General features: G+C 50.8%; 1 protein-coding gene and 1 non-coding gene across 2 annotated transcripts; both read left to right on the forward strand.

Annotated features, from left to right (window-relative positions):
* The first annotated feature begins 16408 nt into the window (after positions 1-16408).
* Positions 16409-19585, forward strand: LOC109735946 (G-type lectin S-receptor-like serine/threonine-protein kinase At1g34300). The gene has a single exon (XM_020295147.4). The coding sequence runs from the start codon at positions 16659-16661 to the stop codon at positions 19245-19247; it is 2589 nt and encodes an 862-aa protein (XP_020150736.1). The 5' UTR covers positions 16409-16658; the 3' UTR covers positions 19248-19585.
* A 505-nt stretch (positions 19586-20090) lies between these two features.
* TRNAQ-UUG (transfer RNA glutamine (anticodon UUG)) lies at positions 20091-20162 on the forward strand. Its single transcript has one exon. It is a non-coding gene; the product is annotated as a tRNA-Gln (tRNA).
* Positions 20163-20286: the final 124 nt, after the last annotated feature.

Genomic DNA, 20286 nt, shown 5'->3' on the forward strand with positions numbered 1-20286 from the left:
GAGCTAAACAAGCTTAGTTGTACAAATTCATATCTGATATTATTGCTGATATTAGTAAAACTGAGAGATGTTTAATTGGTTAGCTAAATGTTCCTACTTTAGTTTCGAAATGCATGTGAGCCACATATGGAGAGACCGGAAAGAATAGTATTTCTCTGTGCGCTCTGGTTCATCATGGGTGGCCAACCGACATTGTATTGAAAGACTTGTAATATCTTCAATCTGCTTGCTCTTCTGCTCTTCTTTAAGATGATACTCTTCTCTTGCGGTCGACTGGTCAGGTCGAGTTGTTCTCCCTTAGTATATTTTGAATCTGTCAGGTCAGGTCGACTTGTTCTTCTTTATTATATGTTGAAGCTATCATCTGCGAAGTGTCATCACTTCTGGAGCTCTCATATTTTGAGTAGTAGGCCACATTATATTAATGCACACAACAAATTACAGCATGCATGACATCTTTTAAAAGAATTGCAGAGATAGCACAAAGGGGTTTACAGGGAGGCAGTATTGGATTAGAATCACTTCTGCATTACAAAGAAAATCTCACTTGTTTTTATGTTTTCATGCATGTCAGATATTGAACATTATCAAAGTGAATATGAGAATGGGCGCACGAGAGGAATATTGCGGAACGATCCACTGGCTAACAAACTTGGCATGGTGGAGGATGGCCTATCTTATTCACCCATCAAGGTGCTTGCTCTAACTTTGCAAAGTTGTATTGGTCGCACATATTTTGCATCTGACCTCTTGCATTACTTCTACTTTGTTACACCATCTGCTTAGTTTAAGCATCATATATGAGTATATGACATACCTATCCATTTTCTGTACCTATTCCATGTGTCGTCACACTATGTTTTTCCAGTCAAATGTTGTTCTTTCGTAATAGATGTCCAAAAGGAAGAGGGTGAGTGCAGATCCTCAAGGAGTGCAAACTAGGTATTTGGAAAAGGTAGTGATACCTGTTAAATCAGATAGATCAGCAGCCACAGAAAACACAGGCCCAACTGTACCACACTTTACCCCTACTCCAGTGGCCAAACCCCTATTAATACTGCTGGGAGCCCAGCGTCAGGTACTGTCTATGATATCAATTCAAAATTTGAACTCCTAAATTTCTCCTTGTGCCTTACCTTCTCTCTTGTATGAAAACTAATTTCAGATGAATCTCCTTGCTCAAAGGATCATACGATCTCAAAACAATAATGGGCTCTGCATTGCTCTTGTCAGTACCTCTCTCCCTTTTGCCTTGTAGCGCTGTACTTAATTAATTGCTATTTGATTATGTATCATCAGTCTGCACCTGAGCTTCATTATCCTCTGTTTCTTCCAATATTATTTGATCTATATTTACTCTTTGCAAAATGTAGAATAATGGCAACGCTTATAAAGAATTTTCTTTGGGGAATTTATTGAATTATCCTTCCATCAACATGGAGAAGGGCTTTGTCCAGCCCGTGTTAACATGTAATGTAAGTTCATCCTTCTCAAGCCTTCAAACTTTGTTCTATTATAGATTTGGATATGCATCATTTCCTCCACTGTTATTTGCTTTGCTGTTTACATCTGATTGGATGTTTGCAACAACTACCAGTTTCAAATTGTAGTTGTAAATACATGTTCCTTATGCAGAACAGATCCATTTATTTGCTTATATAATTGTGAAACCTGTTACGTGTCTCCTTGTTTCTCTTTCAGACTCGTATCTCTTACGCCAGGCAGAACTTTAGGGAAGATAAGCCAAACCATCTTGAGGACAGCGAGATGACCCCAAGGTCCTGTCTTGATGAAGACAGTGAGTTGAAGCTACTCACCAGCAGGTGTGAGACAACCTCTGTGCAGTCGCTGCCTCAATCAGTTGGACTTCTTCAGTCTCAACTTAAAGCGGAAAGGCTTGCTTCAGCTCAGCTGCGACTTGAAGTCAAAGATGCAATGAAGATGTCAGAGGACTGTCGTGTGCACCATCATGCCTTAAATCTAGTGTTGATGCATCTATCATTGACACAACTGAGGTCTACTCAGCTTCTTCAGCTGTTTGGAGGGCCCGACATGGCCAGGTCTAGTGTCTTCTGAAGTGCTCTCAATTTTGTATATTCTTTTGTCGGCGCGTTTATTTGCACTGGTGGCGAACTTTGATGCCCAGTGGATGTAATATGTGTGATAGCCGTGATAGCCTAGCGTAAGTTACTTGCTTATTTATTTCCTTGTTGTCTTGTTTATTTGTTTGCTTGTAGTCATTGCAGTTCTTTTTCCGCGGTTTGCTAGTGGCTGCAATAACCTATTTTTTAAAACTAGGCCACAATAACCATGGGCTAATATTTACTGTAGTGACACTGGGCCTCCTACGGGCCGTAGAAACAGTGGGCCTTCTACGGGCCGTAGAAACAGTGGGCCTTCTACGGGCCGTAGAAACAATGGGCCTTCTACGGGCCATAGAAACAATGGGCCTTCTACGGGCCGTATCATCAATGGGCCTTATACGGGCAGTATGATCGATTGGCCAAACATGGGCCAATAACAGGCCGCATTATGGCCGTAAACGGGCTAGAGTTGGAATCGTCCGTTCATGGGCCGACCATAATGGGCCATCGTTAATAGGCCGTATTTGATGACGCTATGAAAACGGCCCAACGTATTAACGGACCACAAACGGGCCGACTGTAACCACGGGCTGAATTTGACCCACAAGCAGAAAATGACAGTAACGGGCCGTAAGTAAACGAATGCTGGAAATGAGCCCAAGAATAAATGGGCTCTGAGAAGGCCGAAAGATAACATGGGCTAGAAACGGTCCAACGGAATAACGGGCCGTTAATGGGTATAAAGTGATACACTGTTCATTACGGGCCAGTTTCACCACGGGCCGTTAATGGGTGTAAAGTGATACACTGTTCATTACGGGCCAGTTTCACTACGGGCCGTTAATAGGCCAAGAGTTACATAGGGCCTCATATGGGCCGAAAGACGTCATGGGCCATACATGGGCCAGAAGTGAAAACGGGCTGGAATCATATTGGGTGGCCTAGATGACGCTACTGGGCCTAATTCGGATAGGGCGTAACGGGCCTTAGGTTAGCGGGCTGTAAATGGGCTATATGCGAACAGGCCGTTAACAGGCTTTACATGGGCCGGCCCGCCACCTTTTGACCAAGTCAAACGGGCCGGCCTTTTCACAGGAATGGGCCTCTGTTGGGCCGTGCAACATGTCGACGTATCATAGGCGCCTTCTGTCCAATGAGTGGATGACATCTGTCCCAACGATGAGCCGACACGTGTTTCGTCCAGCCAATGATGATTTTACACGTGGAAAATCCCCATTGGTCGGGGCTGTTAACGGGTTATCGGATCCAAAACCCGACCCGATAGCTTAACGGCGTTCCGTTACGGTGGATGCCACGTGTCGGTCACCCTTGACGAAAGCACTTCTGTGACGCGGGATTTATCGTCATGGAAGTGGACACTTCCGTGATGATAATTTTGGTAATGTCATGGAACACTTCTACGACATCACAGGTATGACTATCTTGATTCTGTCATAAAATCGTCATGGATGTACATGCATGACAGAAAATGCGACCTACTGTGACAAACATGTATCATCACGGAAGTGTATTTTTTTTGTAGTGCCACTCGGTAGGATTTTTCAAACTTAGGCGAGTACTGGATTGCACTTAAGCCCCCGAGTGAGAGGCCTGCTCATCACTCGGTAGGATTTCTTAAACTTAGGCGAGTACGGGACTGCAGCTAAGCCCCCGAGTGTGAGGGTTGCTCACCACTCGGTAGGATTTTTCAAACTTAGGCGAGTACTGGACTGCAGCTAAGCCCCCGAGTGTGAGGGTTGCTCACCACTCGGTAGGATTTTTCAAACTTAGGCGAGTACTGGACTGCAGCTAAGCCCCCGAGTGAGAGGGTTGCTCACCACTCGGTAGGATTTTTCAAACTTAGGCGAGTATTGGACTGCAGCTAAGCCCCCGAGTGAGAGGCTTGCTCATCACTCGGTAGGATTTCTTAAACTTAGGCGAGTACGGTACTGCATCTAAGCCCCGAGTGTGAGGGTTGCTCACCACTCGGTAGGATATTTCAAACTTAGGCGAGTACTGGACTGCAGCTAATCTCCCAAATGTGAGGGTTGCTCACCACTCGGTAGGATTTTTCAAACTTAGGCGAGTACTGGACTGCAGCTAAGCCCCCGAGTGAGAGGCTTGCTCATCACTCGGGAGGATTTTTAAACTTAGGTGAGTACTGGACTATAGCTAAGCCCCCGAGTGAGAGGCTTGCTCATCACTCGGTAGGATTTTTCAAACTTGGGCGAGTACTGGACTGCAGCTAAGCCCCCGAGTGAGAGGCTTGCTCATCACTCGGTAGGATTTTTCAAACTTAGGCAAAATGGATTCGCAGCTAAGCCCCCGAGTGAGAGGCTTGCTCATCACTCGGTAGGATTTTTCAAACTTAGGCGAAACGGATTCGCAGCTAAGCCCCCGAGTGAGAAGCTTGCTCATCACTCGGTAGGATTTTTAAACTTGGCGAAACGGATTCGCATCTAAGGCACCCACTGGGGGATTTGAAACATATAAAAAAAGAAACATCAAACATTTAGGAGACTGTAAAACTGTGTCTTTGATAATCAAACTAGAAGGTATTTCTTATTACATCTCAACAGTCTGAATGCTTAAGTGTAAAAGGGGCGGAGCAGCTCCGCATTCCAAGCGCGTGGCTCGTCTTTCTTGTGCTCGACGTTTTAAAGGTGGTACGCTCCGTTGTGGAGCACTCTGGTGACAAGGAAGGGGCCTTCCCAAGCAGGAGCAAGCTTGTGTGGTTTCTGCCGATCCACTCGAAGAACCAAGTCTCCCTCTTGAAATGCTCGGCCCCTCATGTTTCTGGCGTGGAACCGATGCAGGTCTTGCTGATAGATGGTCGACCAGATCAGGGCCATCTCTCTTTCCTCTTCCAGGAGATCAACTGCATCTTGCCGTGCCTGTTCTGCTTCATCTTCTGAGAAAAACTCGACTCGGGGTGCATTGTGAAGCAAGTCACTCGGAAGCACAGCCTCAGCTCCATAGACCAAGAAGAATGGAGTTCGGCCAGTCGACCGATTGGGAGTTGTCCTAAATCCCCAAAGCACTGATGGAAGTTCATCGACCCAGGCGCCTGCTGCGTGCTTGAGATCACGCATCAGTCGGGGTTTCAGTCCTTTGAGAATCAATCCGTTTGCTCTTTCAGCTTGTCCATTCGATTGGGAAGCATAGTCGACTTGAGTGCCTTGGGAAGCGCAGAAAGCTCTGAACTCATCAGAATCGAAATTCGACCCATTGTCAGTGATGATGTTGTGCGGAACACCATATCTGAATGTTAACTCTCTGATGAAGCTAACAGCAGCACTAGCTTCAAGATTTTTGATAGGCTTGGCTTCAATCCATTTGGTGAACTTGTCGACTACCACGAGCACATGAGTGAAGCCGCTCCTACCGGTCCTCAGAGGTCCAACCATATCCAACCCACAAACAGCAAAGGGCCAGACGAGTGGAATGGTCTTCAGGGCCGATGCAGGCTTGTGAGACATGTTGGAGTAAAACTGGCAACCTTCACATTTGTCGACTATTTCTTTTGCCATCTCATTTGCTCGTGGCCAATAAAATCCCACTCGATATGCTTTGGCCACAATGGTCCGAGAGGACGCATGGTGGCCACAGGTCCCCGAGTGGATGTCGTTGAGGATCACTCGACCTTCTTCTGGTGTTATGCATTTTTGGCTGACTCCACTTACACTTTCTCTGAACAGCCTTTCCTCTTATCACAGTAAAGGCTTTGGATCGATGGAAGATCTGTCGAGCCTCTTCTTCATCCTCTGGGAGTTCCTTCCTAAGAATGTACGCGATGTACGGTACTGTCCGGTCGGGAGTGATGACCAAAACCTCCATGATCAAGTCGACCACGGCTGGGACTTCAACTTCAGTCGGATCAGTGGCACTCTTTGGTTGTGGGGGCTATTCAGTGAAAGGATCTTCTTGAACTGAAGGTGTATGAATATGTTCCAAAAACACATTGCTGGGAATGGCCTCCCTCTTGGAACCTATCTTTGCCAGATCATCGGCTGCTTGATTTTTCAGTCGGGGTATGTGATGGAGCTCTAACCCCTCAAACTTCTTCTCTAACTTTCTCACTGCATTACAATAGCCAGTCCTAGCTGGGCTTCTGACGTCCCACTCCTTCATCACTTGATTAACCACTAAATCCGAGTCACCATAGACCATGAGGCGACGGACGCCGAGTGAAATGGCCATACGCAACCCGTACAGAAGTGCTTCATATTCAGCTTCGTTGTTGGAGGAGTCAAAATGAATCTGGAGAACATAGCTGAGTTTGTCACCTCGGGGGGATACCAATACCACCCCAGCACCGGAACCATTCAGCATCTTGGATCCATCAAAGAACATGGTCCAATGCTCCGAGTGAATCTGAGTTGGTAGTTACTGTTCGACCCACTCGGCGAGGAAATCTGCTATTGCTTGGGACTTGATAGCTTTCTTTGCCTCAAACTTGATATCCAGGGGAAGGAGTTCAATCGCCCACTTTGCCACTCGACCAGTTACATCTCTGTTGTTCAGAATTTCTGACAATGGTGCGTCGCTGACGAATGTGATGGAGTGATCAGAGAAATAGTGTGCAACCTTCTTCGTGGTCATGTAAATCCCATAAACAAGCTTCTGATAATGTGGATATCTTTGCTTGGATGGAGTCAGAACTTCAGAAACATAGTATACTGGGTGTTGAACTTTATAGGCTTTTCCTTCTTCTTCCTGCTCGACCGTGAGTACTGTACTGACAACTTGTCCAGTGGCTGCAATATAAAGCAGTAAAGGCTCTTTGCTGATTGGGGCAGCGAGCACCGGCTGGGTGGAAAGCAGGGCTTTGAGCTCTGCAAACGTTGCATCAGCTTCAGGAGTCCACTCGAACTTGTCAGATTTCTTCATCAGTCGGTAAAGAAGCAATGCCTTTTCACCGAGGCGAGAAATGAATCGACTCAAGGCGGCCAAACAACCAGTAAGCTTCTGGACATCGTGCACGCGCACAGGGCGCTTCATCCGGAGTATGGCACCAACTTTCTCTGGGTTCGCGTCGATCCCTCGTTCGGAAACGAGGAAACCGAGTAACTTTCTGCCAGGAACTCCGAATGTGCACTTTGATGGGTTAAGCTTGATATCATACCTTCTCAGGTTGGCAAAGGTATCAGCAAGGTCAGCCAGCAGGTCGGAACCTTTACGCGACTTGACCACAATGTCATCCATGTATGCTTCCACATTCCGACTGATTTGAGTGAGCAGACACTTCTGAATCATCCTCATGAATGTGGCTTCGGCGTTCTTCAGGCCGAATGGCATGGTGACATAACAGAAGCACCCGAATGGAGTGATGAAAGTCGTTTTTATTTCATCGGGTCCATACAGTCGGATATGATGATACCCAGAATAGGCATCCAGAAAAGACAATCGCTCACATCCCGCAGTCGAGTCGACGATTTGGTCGATGCGGGGGAGAGGAAAATGATCTTTCGGGCAGGCCCGGTTGATATGCTTGAAGTCAATGCACATGTGAAGTGAGTCATCCTTCTTGGGGACCATGACAACATTGGCGAGCCACTCAGAGTGGTAAATCTCTCGGATGAACTCAGCTGCCAGGAGCCGAGCCACTTCCTCACCAATTGCTTTTCTCTTTTGTACGGCGGACCGTCGAAGATGTTCCTTGACTGGTTTTACTTTCGGGTTGACTCGCAAATGATGCTCAGCCAGTCCCCTGGGTACACCCGCATGTCAGAAGGCTTCCATGCAAAGATGTCCCAGTTCTCACGGAGGAACTGGATGAGCACTTCTTCCTATTTGCTGTCGAGTGATGTTGAGATATGAGTAGGAGCAGCATTAGGATCGGTCGGGTGAATATGAATCGGCTTGGTTTCACCGGACGACTGAAATGCAGAATCTGTGACAGGCTTCTTGGAGCGCAGCAAATCACTCGGGTCTGCATTTTTATGGTATTCTTGCATTTCGACTGCTGCTATTTGTGCATCGGCGATTTTTTAGCCCTTCTGGAAGCACTCTTCTGCCTTGTGCCGATTGCCAGTGATAGTGATCACTCCTCTGGGACCAGGCATTTTCAATTTGAGGTACACGTAACATGGTCGAGCCATGAAACGTGCATAGGCAGGCCTACCTAGAATAGCATGGTAAGCACTCTGGAAATCCACTACTTCAAATGTCAACTTTTCCTTGCGGTAATTCTTGGAATCACCGAAAACCACATCAAGGGCGATCTGGCTGAGTGATTCAGCCTTCTTGCCAGGTATAACACCATGGAAGCTCATATTGCTTTCACTAAGCTTGGACATCGGAATGCCCATTCCCTTCAAGGTTTCAGCATAAAGGATATTCAGGCCACTACCACCATCCATCAGCACTTTAGTCAGTCGAGTGCCTTCAACAACTGGGTCGACCACCAATGCTTGCCTCCCAGGGGTGGCTATACGTGCTGGATGGTCAGACTGGTCGAATGTGATGGCAGTCTGGGACCACTTCAAATAACTTGGTGTTGCCGGAGCAACCATGTTCACTTCTCTGTTGATGACTTTCAGTCGACTTTTGCTCTCAACATCAGCAAAAATCATCAGAGTGGAATTGACGTTGGGAAAACCATCATCATCTTCTTCCTTATCCTCACCCTTGTTCGACTCCTTTTCCCTCTCATTGGGTTGTTTCTCTCGGAACTACTGGATCAGGAGTCGACACTATCGAGTGGTGTGTTTAGGGTAAATGAGATTACCCTCTTCATCTTTCTTGGTATGAATGTGGCATGGTAAATCCAACACATAATTTCCGGCTTGATCTTTCACTTTCTTGGGGTTCCAGGGCCCTTTGGGCTTCCCCTTGAACTTTCCTTGAGCCACAGCTAAAGCCTCACCTGGAGCAGTTGGCTCGGCCTTGCGCTTCTGTTTCCGATTGGAATTCCCTCCTCCGGTTTCCTGGGCGACTATTTTGTGTTTGCCACTCCGGAGTCAGTCTTCCTCTTCGCCGTTAGCGTATTTGGTGGCAATCTCCATCATCCGAGTCAGGGACATATCCCCTGTCCGACCGAATTTCATATTCAACTCTCGATACTAAACACCTTCTTTGAAGGCACAAACCGCTTGGTGATCTGACACATTCTCCACTATATGGTGCAACGTGATCCATCTCTGGATATAGTCTCTTAGGGTTTCATTCGGCTTCTGCACGTAGTGCTGCAATTTTGTTAACCCTGCCGGCCGTTTGCAAGTACCCTCAAAAGTTCTAACAAACACTCGGGCGAGTTCCTCCCAACTGTATATGCTGCCAGGTGCCAACTGAGTCAACCATGCTCTGGCCGAGCCTTCCAACATCAGAGGGAGGTGCTTCATGGCCACTTCATCATTGCCACCACCGATTTGTACAGCCACTCGGTAATCCTCAAGGCAAGTGTCAGGCTTGGACTCACCAGTGAACTTGCTGACTCCAGTCGCCAACCTGAAGTTGGGAGGAATCACTGCAGCCCTGATGGCTCTGCTGAAGCACTCTGGACCTGAAACATGCACTCTGCTGCCAGTCGGGTGATCTCTGTCATGACCCTCTCTGTGTGCTCTGTTCCTGTCAACCAGACCTTGCACGAGAATAGATCTCGCATCAAAGCTCGGCTCCCTTGGGTCGACTGGTACTCTTCGCTCGCTGCTATGGGGGCGCCTGTCATCATGCCGCCGAGGCACGTATGACCCACTCCTCGGGGGAGGCATGGGCACTCGGCGACGGTCATCGTGGTCGAGTCGGTGATCATACTGCTCGCGGTTTCTGTACTGATCTTGCCAGTATCCACGTCCCTCACGCCGCGGGGGTGATCTTGGGCTGTGAGCCGACTGAACTGTGTCTGCCATCACAGATCTGCTATGAATCCTATTCCGCGACTGAGATACTGCTGTGTTCTGCTCTCCTGCTGCCCGGAGTAAATCCCGGATCTGCATCAAACCTCTGCCAGCTTCCGACTGGGAAGGCTGAATCGACTCTGCTATTCGGGCTGCAGCTGTGAGATTTTGAATCGGAGTTCGGTATACCTAAGTTTGAGGCGGAAAAAGCTGTCGTCGAGTGGACTCAGGAATCCGCTGCCAAGCACGCTCGTCGAGTGCATGTTGCAGATTTTCCAGCCGAGTGCGCTCAGCCAAGTTGGCTAGGCGCGCCTCCTCCAAGGCCCGGGCCTCGGGGGTTTCTCCAACGAATAGGAGTGTGAAGTGCATCCATATTGCGGCGACGAAGCTCTTCCCTCTGCTGCAAAGAAAGGGGCTTGGGGCGGTACTCCTCGTGAGCGCGCGACGGATCGCCGCCGCCATCGCCACTGTCATCGTGGGAGAAGCTAGGAGGACTGCGTGACCCGTTGACCATCAAGACTTCCGCCACGGGATCGCTGCTGTCGCACTCGAACGCAGTCTCGACGGAGCCAGTCGACAGGTCGAACATGCCGTAGAGAGTTTCGTCGGGCTCGATTGCCACGACTTGCGGGGTGGCCGACTGACGGGCCACCACGTGTCTCACCCACCGCTGGAGCCGCGACCGACCGGAACGCTTGCGCCGGCGAACAGCGGGGAGCGAGGACACCACAGGAGCCGACCGATACTGGGTCGACGGCTGCCGGAGAAGGACGCCGCGGACGCACGCGCGAAAGTGCGCCGCCCCGCGGACGGGGAGCGCCTCGACGTCGAGTGGAGCCTCTTGAAGCCAGGCGGAGTCGTCGGTGACGAAGACGAGCGAGCCGAGACGGATCTCGCGGCCCTCAGCCGATCCACCGCCGGTAACCATGATGATAGGAATCGGAAAAATCGCAACTTCACCAATAAGTCGCTAAGACACCTGCCCCACGGTGTGCGCCAACTGTCGTGGATCTAAGACTGACAGTAGAATGGGGGGTAGGTATAAGGAGGCAAGGTCCTAGCTATGGTGAAGTTGTACACACGAGTTTTACGAGTTCAGGCCCTCCGCGGAGGAAGTAATAGCCCTACGTCTCGGTGCCCGGAGGCGGTCGACTGGATTATGCGTGTGTGTGTGTTACAGGGGTGCGAACCCTTGTGCCAGAGGAGGGGGTGGCTTATATAGAGTGCGCCAGGACCCCAGCCAGCCCACGTTACAAGGAGTTCAATGTACATAAAGAGGGAGCGTTACAGGTAACGTCCATAATAAAGTGATATAAATGATCATTAAGTCTATGGGTAAACGCTCGACCGTTGCTGTGCAGAGTGACTTTAGACCTTCTGTCTGTCGAGTGATTTCTGTTATGGTCGAGTGACATTGAGTCTTCCGAGTGGAATGCTTCTGGTCAAGTGGACGATGTTATTCTTTGAATGCTTCTGACTTTAAGGTGATGTCCTAGGAGAGGGTGTCTAGGTCATGCCTATAACCCTACCCTAGGTGCATAGCTTCATCACCGGCTAAAATCAGAGCATTCCTTTGAAGATCAGCGAAACACTCGTTGTCGTTTGAGGATGTCCAACTCAACAGAAAGATGACTAATGTTTTCTTTTTTGCAAGTCAAAGATGACTAATGTTGATAGTTGTCAATTGTGTGGGAATATAGACACTTGAACACACCACATATGTTTGTTGGCTGGGGTATGCCTTGTGACGGACACCCGATTTTCTTTTCTTTTTGTTGTTTGTATGATTTTCGGCACCGTTTCCTTTATAAAATTGATCAACCGAAACCAAGAGGACGACTCTCTCTTGGCTTTTGGTCTCTTTGAGTAGTATATTCAAGTAAACAAACTCCCCCAGTGATTTCTCCCAAAAAAAATATCAGCGTATTTGCCACATAATAATGGAGTAATAGCATCTAAAGCAGGATACAGCAAATCCGACCTCTCAAACGCCCGCGGACAGTGACCGGTAAATCTCCAGTTACCTCAATTAGAAACATCACACTCATACTATTACATGCAACGTAAAATCTAACCTAAGCGGAGCTCGTCTGACTCTAGCATGCCCATGTCCGGCGGCCGGCTGTACCCCTCGAAGTGGTGCTCCGGTCGCTGCCAAGTTAGAGTGGGACGTGGGACACGCACCGGCTCACGAGACTCGAGGCGCCATCGTCTCCCGTGCCCTAATCCTCCTCGTCGGAGTCTGAAACCTTCACGGTTCAGGTGCGCGTGAGATCTATGATGGATCCGTCCTCAGAGGAGCCGGTGACGTCCACTATGACGCGGGTGCGGCACCCGGACTGGCGCACCATACGGGGCGCCGGACAATGCGACTCCGCCTCGCCAACGTCGACCGCCGCGAGGGCGGCTGTCATCTCCCGCACCCCTGTCTCGCACGGCGGGCATGTCGCGCCATATTTGCGTCGAACGACGCCCATGCGTTCACCTCCGCCTCGGCACGCATAGGAAGCGGCTGCGCATCCACCACCGTGTTCGGACGCCGTACGAACTGCACCATCTCTGTTGAGGCAGCGGCGACACAGCTCGTGGAGGGGAGTGAAATGGCTAGGGTTTGGTTCGAGGAGCAGATGAGGACGAATATATGTGGGCTCGAGTGGGTCAGCCTGGGCCAGGTCTGATGTGGCAGACGCGCTCGATCATGCCCAGGCCACCCCATATTTGGACTAGATATGAGGGGTGTCGGTCAGCTCAGACATTTGAGCTCGGTTTAAGGCGTCCGTCTGGATCGGATATTTTGACTTGTCAGTGACCGAACAGTCCGCCCGTCTGTAGATGCTCTAATTCCAAACATGGCCTTATTTGTTGTTGCTCCCACCTGAGTCTCATGTGCAAGACTTGGTCGTAATGACCCTACAGTGTAAGACTATGTTCAATACTATCACACGGATGTAAGTTGATGTTTGTGATCGTGACATACTGACATCGTTGTTATACGCGTAAGACCATGTTCTGCTCAGCTAGCCTGGATCCTCGCATAGATGTTTGCTACTGTATAAAAAATCGCATTCCTCAAAGTCAAGGTCAAGACAAATATTCAATATTTTTGACGCTGGTAGGTTATTTTGTTTTGCACTGTCACCGACAAATACTTTGTCTTCCTTCTTGTACGAGCGTGCACGCCCATGATCATCTAGTAATAAATTAACACAACGATAGTCAAACCAGAAGGTGAAAAAAATGGCAGTATTACCAAAAGATGTACATTTGGTTTATCATATAACCAACCAAAGATAATTATTAGTGGGCTGCTCGACCGTCCAGAAGCCGCCGCCCCTGTTGACCCCCCGACCGACGACCAGCGGCGCAGGTGCCACCAAGTCAAGCGTACGTGTCGATGGTGCAGTCGCCACCGGCTCATCAGGGCCCTCCGTGGGATCTTGGACGGTTGAGATCGCTTAGAACAGCTGACATCAGAGAGGTCTGTGGGTGGGCTTGGTCTTGAGCTCACCGGCCATGCTCGCTCACTCGTTTCGTCTCGTCCGGAGACACCCTTGACCATTCTGCCTTATTTGTTTTTGGTTGGTGCCAGTAGTTGATTAGCATAGGCCATAATTACTTACTCCAACTGACCACCGGTAGCATAAACAGCAGTTTATCCGTTTGCTCATTGGTTAGGCTGGAAATTTAAACGATTGGATGTCGACCAATGGAATAAAATAGCATCCATTTTAATTTGTGTTTTCGCTATTCTCAAACGACAGGGTACTACATTTCCTCAAAAATCCATACATTCATATGTTCATATTGTTATTCATATTTTTACTCCTTGTAGTTGATGCATAGAAGTTTTATTAGTGAAAAAAATTCATATGTTGACATTGTTATTCATATATTCATCTCCACTAATCATGATCCATATGATGTGTTGTGAGTAGTTCGTTACATTCTTGAGGGCATGGGATAAACCTTGTTGCTAGTAACATTGTGAAGCCAAATCTAGTTCAATGTTTTGATGTGTGTGTGCGCGCGTCTGCGTGTGGGTGCGTGTGTGTGTGCATGCGTGCATGTGTGTGTGTGTGTGTGTGTGTGTTCATGGGGTCTAGACAACAGAAATCTCGGTGCTTTGAGTTGTCAATTGCCCCCAAAGTGTTCGTCTTCGGCGGTGTTCTTTGGGGCTCGGTGGCGGTGCCTTCTACGTCGTAGTGTCGCCATTTTCTACCCCCTATTGTCATGCATGCTCAATACTCTCCATGATGGCCGTTGTGTTGCGGTGAGCAACATGCTCTTGGTGTTATCTCGGTTGATCTTTGCTCTAAGACGGTGCAAGATGCATCCCTACTTGCTAATCAGTCCGGCTTTCTGCGGCGGAGCTCCCAATCAGGGTTCATGTTCCTCGACAACCTCTCGACTTGCATTGCTCTAGTATCATGTCGCCTCTAGCGGAGCCTGTGATCATGCCTATATTTCTCGTTGATTGTTTGTGTTCCTGTATCGTGTCATGGGGATCGGCATTCACGTGGGCGTTCTTGGCGGCTAGTAAATTCTTGATATTGTCATACCCTCGACAACACACCACATATGTTTGTGTCTCTCTTGGTGATGGTAATGATGTCTCTTGGCGAGGGTATGCCTTGTCACGGACATCCAAGTTCATCTTCTTTAGTTTTCTTTGACATTTGTATGGTTTTCGGCACTATTTCCCTCTTAAATAAGTCAAAGTGTTTAGGTTTTCGATCCGACTTTCCTTATAAAGTGGATCAACCGAAACTAAGATGGCGACAATATATTGGCTTTGCCTCTTTGGGTAATATATTTGAGTGAGAAAACTCCCCAGTCGTTTTTTAATAAAAAAAAACCTCATCGTGTTTTCCACATGATAATGGTTCCATATTCTGTGTTCCAAACATGACCTTATTTGATTTTCCTCCCACCCGACTTCCATGTGTAAGACTTGGTCGTAATGACCCTACAGTGTAAGCCTATGTTCGCCACCATACGGATGCAAGTTGATGGCAGTGATCGTGACACACTAACATCGTTGTTGTACGCGTAAGACGATGTTCTGCTCAGCTAGCCTGGATCCTCACATAAAAATTTGCTAGTATAACAAAAAAAAAACTCATTCTGCAAAGTCAAGGTCAATACAAACATTCAATACTTTTGACGCTGGTGGGTTACTTTGTTTTGCATTGTCTTGTCTTCCTTCTTGTTCTTGGAACGAGCGTACACGCCCATGATCATCTAGTAACAAATTAACAGTTTTTTTTTCTTTTTGGGCAACACAACAAATTAACAGTAACACAGTGCTAGTCAAACAAGATGGTGAAAAGAATGCCAGTATTAGCAAAACAAGTCCATTTGGTTTAAGCAACCGAACAAACATAAGTGGGCTGCTCGATCGTCCGGAAGCCGCCGCCCCTGTTGACCCTCCGACCGACGACCAGCGCTGCAGGTGCCACCAAGTCATGTCGATGGTCCAGTCGCCACCGTCTCATCAGGGCCCTCCGTGTGATCTTGGACGGCTGAGATCGCTTAGAGCAGCTGACATTTAAGAGGGCAGTGAGTGGGCTTGGTCTTGAGTTCACCGGCCATGCTCGCTCAATTTGTTTCGTCTGGTCCGGAGACACCTTGACCATTCTATACCTTTAGTTTTTGGTTGGTGCCAGCAGTTGATTAGCATAGGCCATAATTATGCTCAAACTAACCACCGGTAGCTTAAACAGCCGTTTGCTCATTGGTTAGGCTGGAAATTTGAATGATTGGATGTCATCCAATGGATATATATGGTATATACGAGCATCCACTTTACTTTGTGTTTTCGCTATTCCCAAACGACAGGGCAATACATTTATTGTTTCAACCAAAAAATAAATAGAAAGGGGAGTACTATACTACTCTTGCCCTTCCATAATATAAGAGCGTTTTTGACACTAGTGTATTGTCAAGCTTTTATATTATAAAACGGAGAGAGGATTTCTTAGTCATCGCTAAGTAATGTCGTGTGACACTGAGGCCCTCGTCATCAACCGCCACATGCTAGTGCAAAAACCGTCCCAAGTTAAATGACAAGCATGATGCCGAGGTCTGTGCACCGGCGGTTCGTCGCCGGCAAGGGTGCGGCGCGGAAGGCAGTTCGTGAGGGGGGCTCGACGAAGAAGAACTGGCCGATTCCCCCCTCGCAAACAAATCATTTTGAATCAGAAGTGGATCACCTAAGTGAATTTATGATGCAACTTTTGATTTTGACTTCGTGAACTACAAAATACAAGTCCAAACAAGTGTGCATTTTACTCGGCTAAAATTCCCATCGGGAAGCACTGGTCTACAGAGTTGTTAATTACTAGTCCAGTTCAAAAAAAAATACCAGTTTATTCGCAAATTTTTCTTAAAAAAATACTGTAGTCCACAACAAACATACGGGGTTTTTCGCGCAAAAAAAAAAACATACGGGAATGTGACCGAACAACTACAAGGACCGAGCACGGTCATTGAGCGTGCGTGTGCGTCACAGTCGCTCTCCTGCTCCGGCTAGTTCCTCCTCCCTTCCTCCCTCCCTCGCTCACGCTCATCCCCTCCCCTCCCCTGCTTCTCCCCCTCTTCCCAAGCCCCGATTCACAGCCGCAATTCACGCCATGAGAGGGGAAGCCGAGCTACATAGCCCCCGCTAGCTTCTCCGCTGCAGCTCCCGGCGCAAGAATCCGCGGTCATCTTCCACGCTCCCGTCCGTCCAAGAAAGATGCGGCCTCCGCGGGGGGATCTCGCCGTCCTCTGCTGCTGCTGCTTCCTCCTCCTCCCTTTCCTGTCCCATGGCAAGGACATGCCCCTGGGCTCCACCCTCACGCCGGGCGGCAACTCGGCCGCGTGGTCGTCGCCCAACTCCACCTTCTCCCTCGCCTTCGCGCCGTCCCCGACCGCGCCCTCGCTCTCCGTCGCCGCGGTCACCTACGCCGGCGGCATCTCCGTCTGGTCCGCGGGCGCCGGCGCGCCCGTCGACTCGGGGGGCTCGCTCCGCCTCACGTCCACCGGCGACCTGCAGCTGGTCAACGGCTCCGGCGCCGTGCTCTGGTCGTCCGGCACCGCCGGCCGGGGCGTCTCCGCGGCCGCCCTCCAGGAGAGCGGCAACCTCGTGCTCAAGAACTCCACGGGGGGCGCCCTGTGGCAGTCCTTCGACCACCCGACGGACACCGTGGTCATGTCCCAGAACTTCGCCTCCGGCATGAACCTCACCTCGGGCCCCTACGTCTTCGCCGTCGACCGGGCCACCGGCAACCTCACGCTCAAGTGGGCCACCGCCGGCTCCGCCACCGTCACCTACTTCAACAAGGGCTACAACTCCACCTTCACCGCCAACAAGACGCTCAGCTCCCCGACGCTCACGATGCAGACCAACGGCATCGTCTCCCTCACCGACGGCACGCTCAACGCCCCCGTCGTCGTCGCCTACAGCAGCAACTACGGCGAGAGCGGCGACATGCTGCGCTTCGTGCGCCTCGACTCGGACGGCAACTTCCGCGCCTACAGCGCCGGGCGCGGCAGCGGCACGGCGACGGAGCAGTGGTCCGCGGTGGCCGACCAGTGCGAGGTGTTCGGCTACTGCGGCAACATGGGCGTGTGCGGCTACAACGGCACGTCGCCGGTGTGCGGGTGCCCGTCGCTGAACTTCGAGCTCAACGACGCCAACAACCCCCGCAGCGGGTGCAAGCGCAAGGTGGAGCTCCAGAACTGCCCGGGCAACTCCACCATGCTCCAGCTCGACAACACGCAGTTCCTCACCTACACGCCGGAGATCACCACCGAGCAGTTCTTCGTCGGCATCACCGCGTGCCGCCTCAACTGCCTGTCCGGCAGCTCCTGCGTCGCCTCCACCGCGCTCTCCGACGGCTCCGGCCTCTGCTTCCTCAAGGTGTCCAACTTCGTCAGCGCATACCAGTCGGCGTCGCTCCCCAGCACGTCCTTCGTCAAGGTCTGTTTCCCCGGCCAGGCCAACCCGCCCCTCAGCACCGGCGGCTCGTCCTCCTCGGGGTCCTCCGGCCTGCGCGGGTGGGTCGTGGCGCTGGTCGTCCTCGGCGTGGTGTCCGGGCTGGTCCTCGCCGAGTGGGCGCTGTGGTGGGCGTTCTGCCGGAACAGCCCGAAGTACGGGCCGGCGTCTGCGCAGTACGCGCTGCTGGAGTACGCGTCCGGCGCGCCGGTGCAGTTCTCGTACCGCGAGCTGCAGCGGTCGACCAAGGGGTTCAAGGAGAAGCTGGGCGCGGGCGGGTTCGGCGCCGTGTACCGCGGCGTGCTGGCGAACCGGACGGTGGTGGCGGTGAAGCAGCTGGAGGGGATCGAGCAGGGGGAGAAGCAGTTCCGGATGGAGGTGGCCACCATCAGCAGCACGCACCACCTCAACCTGGTCCGCCTCATCGGCTTCTGCTCCGAGGGCCGGCACCGCCTGCTCGTCTACGAGTTCATGAAGAACGGCTCGCTGGACTCCTTCCTCTTCGGCGCCGGCAGCAGCAGCGACAGCGGCAAGGCGATGTCGTGGGCGACGCGGTTCGCGGTGGCCGTGGGCACGGCGCGCGGCATCACGTACCTGCACGAGGAGTGCCGCGACACCATCGTGCACTGCGACATCAAGCCGGAGAACATCCTGCTCGACGAGCAGCACAACGCCAAGGTGTCCGACTTCGGCCTCGCCAAGCTCATCAACCCCAAGGACCACCGGCACCGGACGCTCACCAGCGTGCGCGGCACCAGGGGGTACCTCGCGCCGGAGTGGCTCGCCAACCTGCCCATCACCGTCAAGTCGGACGTGTACAGCTACGGCATGGTGCTGCTCGAGACGGTGAGCGGCCACCGCAACTTCGACATCTCGGAGGAGACGAACCGGAAGAAGTTCTCGGTGTGGGCGTACGAGGAGTACGAGAAGGGGAACCTCCTGCCCATCGTGGACCGGCGGCTGGCCGGGGAGGATGTGGACATGGCGCAGGTGGAGCGCGCGCTGCAGGTGAGCTTCTGGTGCATCCAGGAGCAGCCGTCGCAGCGGCCGAGCATGGGCAAGGTGGTGCAGATGCTGGAGGGGATCATGGAGCTGGAGCGGCCGCCGCCGCCCAAGTCGTCGGACAGCTTCATGACGGTGACGACGGCCACCACGGGCGGCGGGTCGGGCAGCGGCGTGAGCAGCAGCGTGGCGTCCACGTTCGCGTCGTCGGTGGCGGCGCCTCCGGCGCCCGTGCCGTCGCCGAACGTGGAGCAGGAGATGTCCGTGGGGCGGTCGGCCTCCGCCCGCACCCGCGAGATCGCGTCGCTCCCGCTGCGCTCGTCGGAGCCGTACATGACAATGTAACATTGCCGGCGTCAGTCTTCTCCGGCGCAGTGAAAACGATGGAAAATTCGTCCGTGCTCGGATCGAAGGGAAACCGCGCAGATCATCGAGCGAGTCAGTGAATTGGTAGGGTGGTCTAGCTCTAGGATCTGCTTGGTTTTGTTCTTGGTGGAGAGCATGGAGCTGCTCTGCCTTTTGAGATTTGGCATGGTTGAGAAGCATGCATGTATGTGCCAGATGAACCACAATTTGTAAGTAATAGAACTAGACCGAACGCTACTAATCGTAATTTGCACATGTACAAACAATTCAAATTTGAGGCAGAGTATTGTAGGATGAGGGGCGAAATTTGTGATGCATTTCGGATGCCGACCGCACTCTGCGCTGGTGCTTGCTTGATTCGTATGATGATTGTCATTAGTACTAGTGCCTTGGTGTTATGGCACTGGCAGTTTGGCACCTACCACTGGCACTGGGTGTGGCTGCATTGGACGGACGTGGGTGGGTGCAGGGTTCCGTTTTCAGCAGACTTGTCCATCAACTTGAACAAGTGTGCAAGTTGGTTGGTTGAATGGATGAATTGCCCCCGCAAAAAAAAAAGGAAAAGAATGGATGAATTGCCAGCACACCAACCAGACGAGAATCCTGCATCATGTGTCACTCTTTGTCATCACTTGATGATTACGAGGACAAGCATGTGATGTGGCTGAGGTTCGTGTTTAATGCTTGGTTCCTGGAAACAGCTGCTCTGCGTACTGTCGCCGGTGGAGAGAGAGCCGGGGAGCTCAGATCCACTGCCGGCTTCTCGGCTTGATTGCTGGGGTTTAATTAATATAGGATAAGACAGAAATCTTGTCATCAGATGGTTTCGTAGTGTAGTGGTTAGCACTCCAGACTTTGAATCTGGCGACCTGGGTTCGAATCCCGGCGAGACCTCTTTTGTTTTTACATTTTTTAGTTTTTCCTTTGTAGTAATAACTAGTACGTACGTGGCACCTTATTAGCTCATTTTTCCTTGTTGCAAGACCATCAATTACGCTGTCATGTAAAAGAAAACATC

Source organism: Aegilops tauschii, chromosome 5, assembly GCF_002575655.3.
Source record: "Aegilops tauschii subsp. strangulata cultivar AL8/78 chromosome 5, Aet v6.0, whole genome shotgun sequence".
In the NCBI taxonomy this organism is placed as follows: domain Eukaryota; kingdom Viridiplantae; phylum Streptophyta; class Magnoliopsida; order Poales; family Poaceae; genus Aegilops; species Aegilops tauschii.

Coding starts and splice junctions, on each gene's coding strand:
- LOC109735946 (XM_020295147.4), top strand. CDS start 16,659: ATGCGGCCTCCGCGGGGGGATCTCGCCGTCCTCTGCTGCTGCTGCTTC.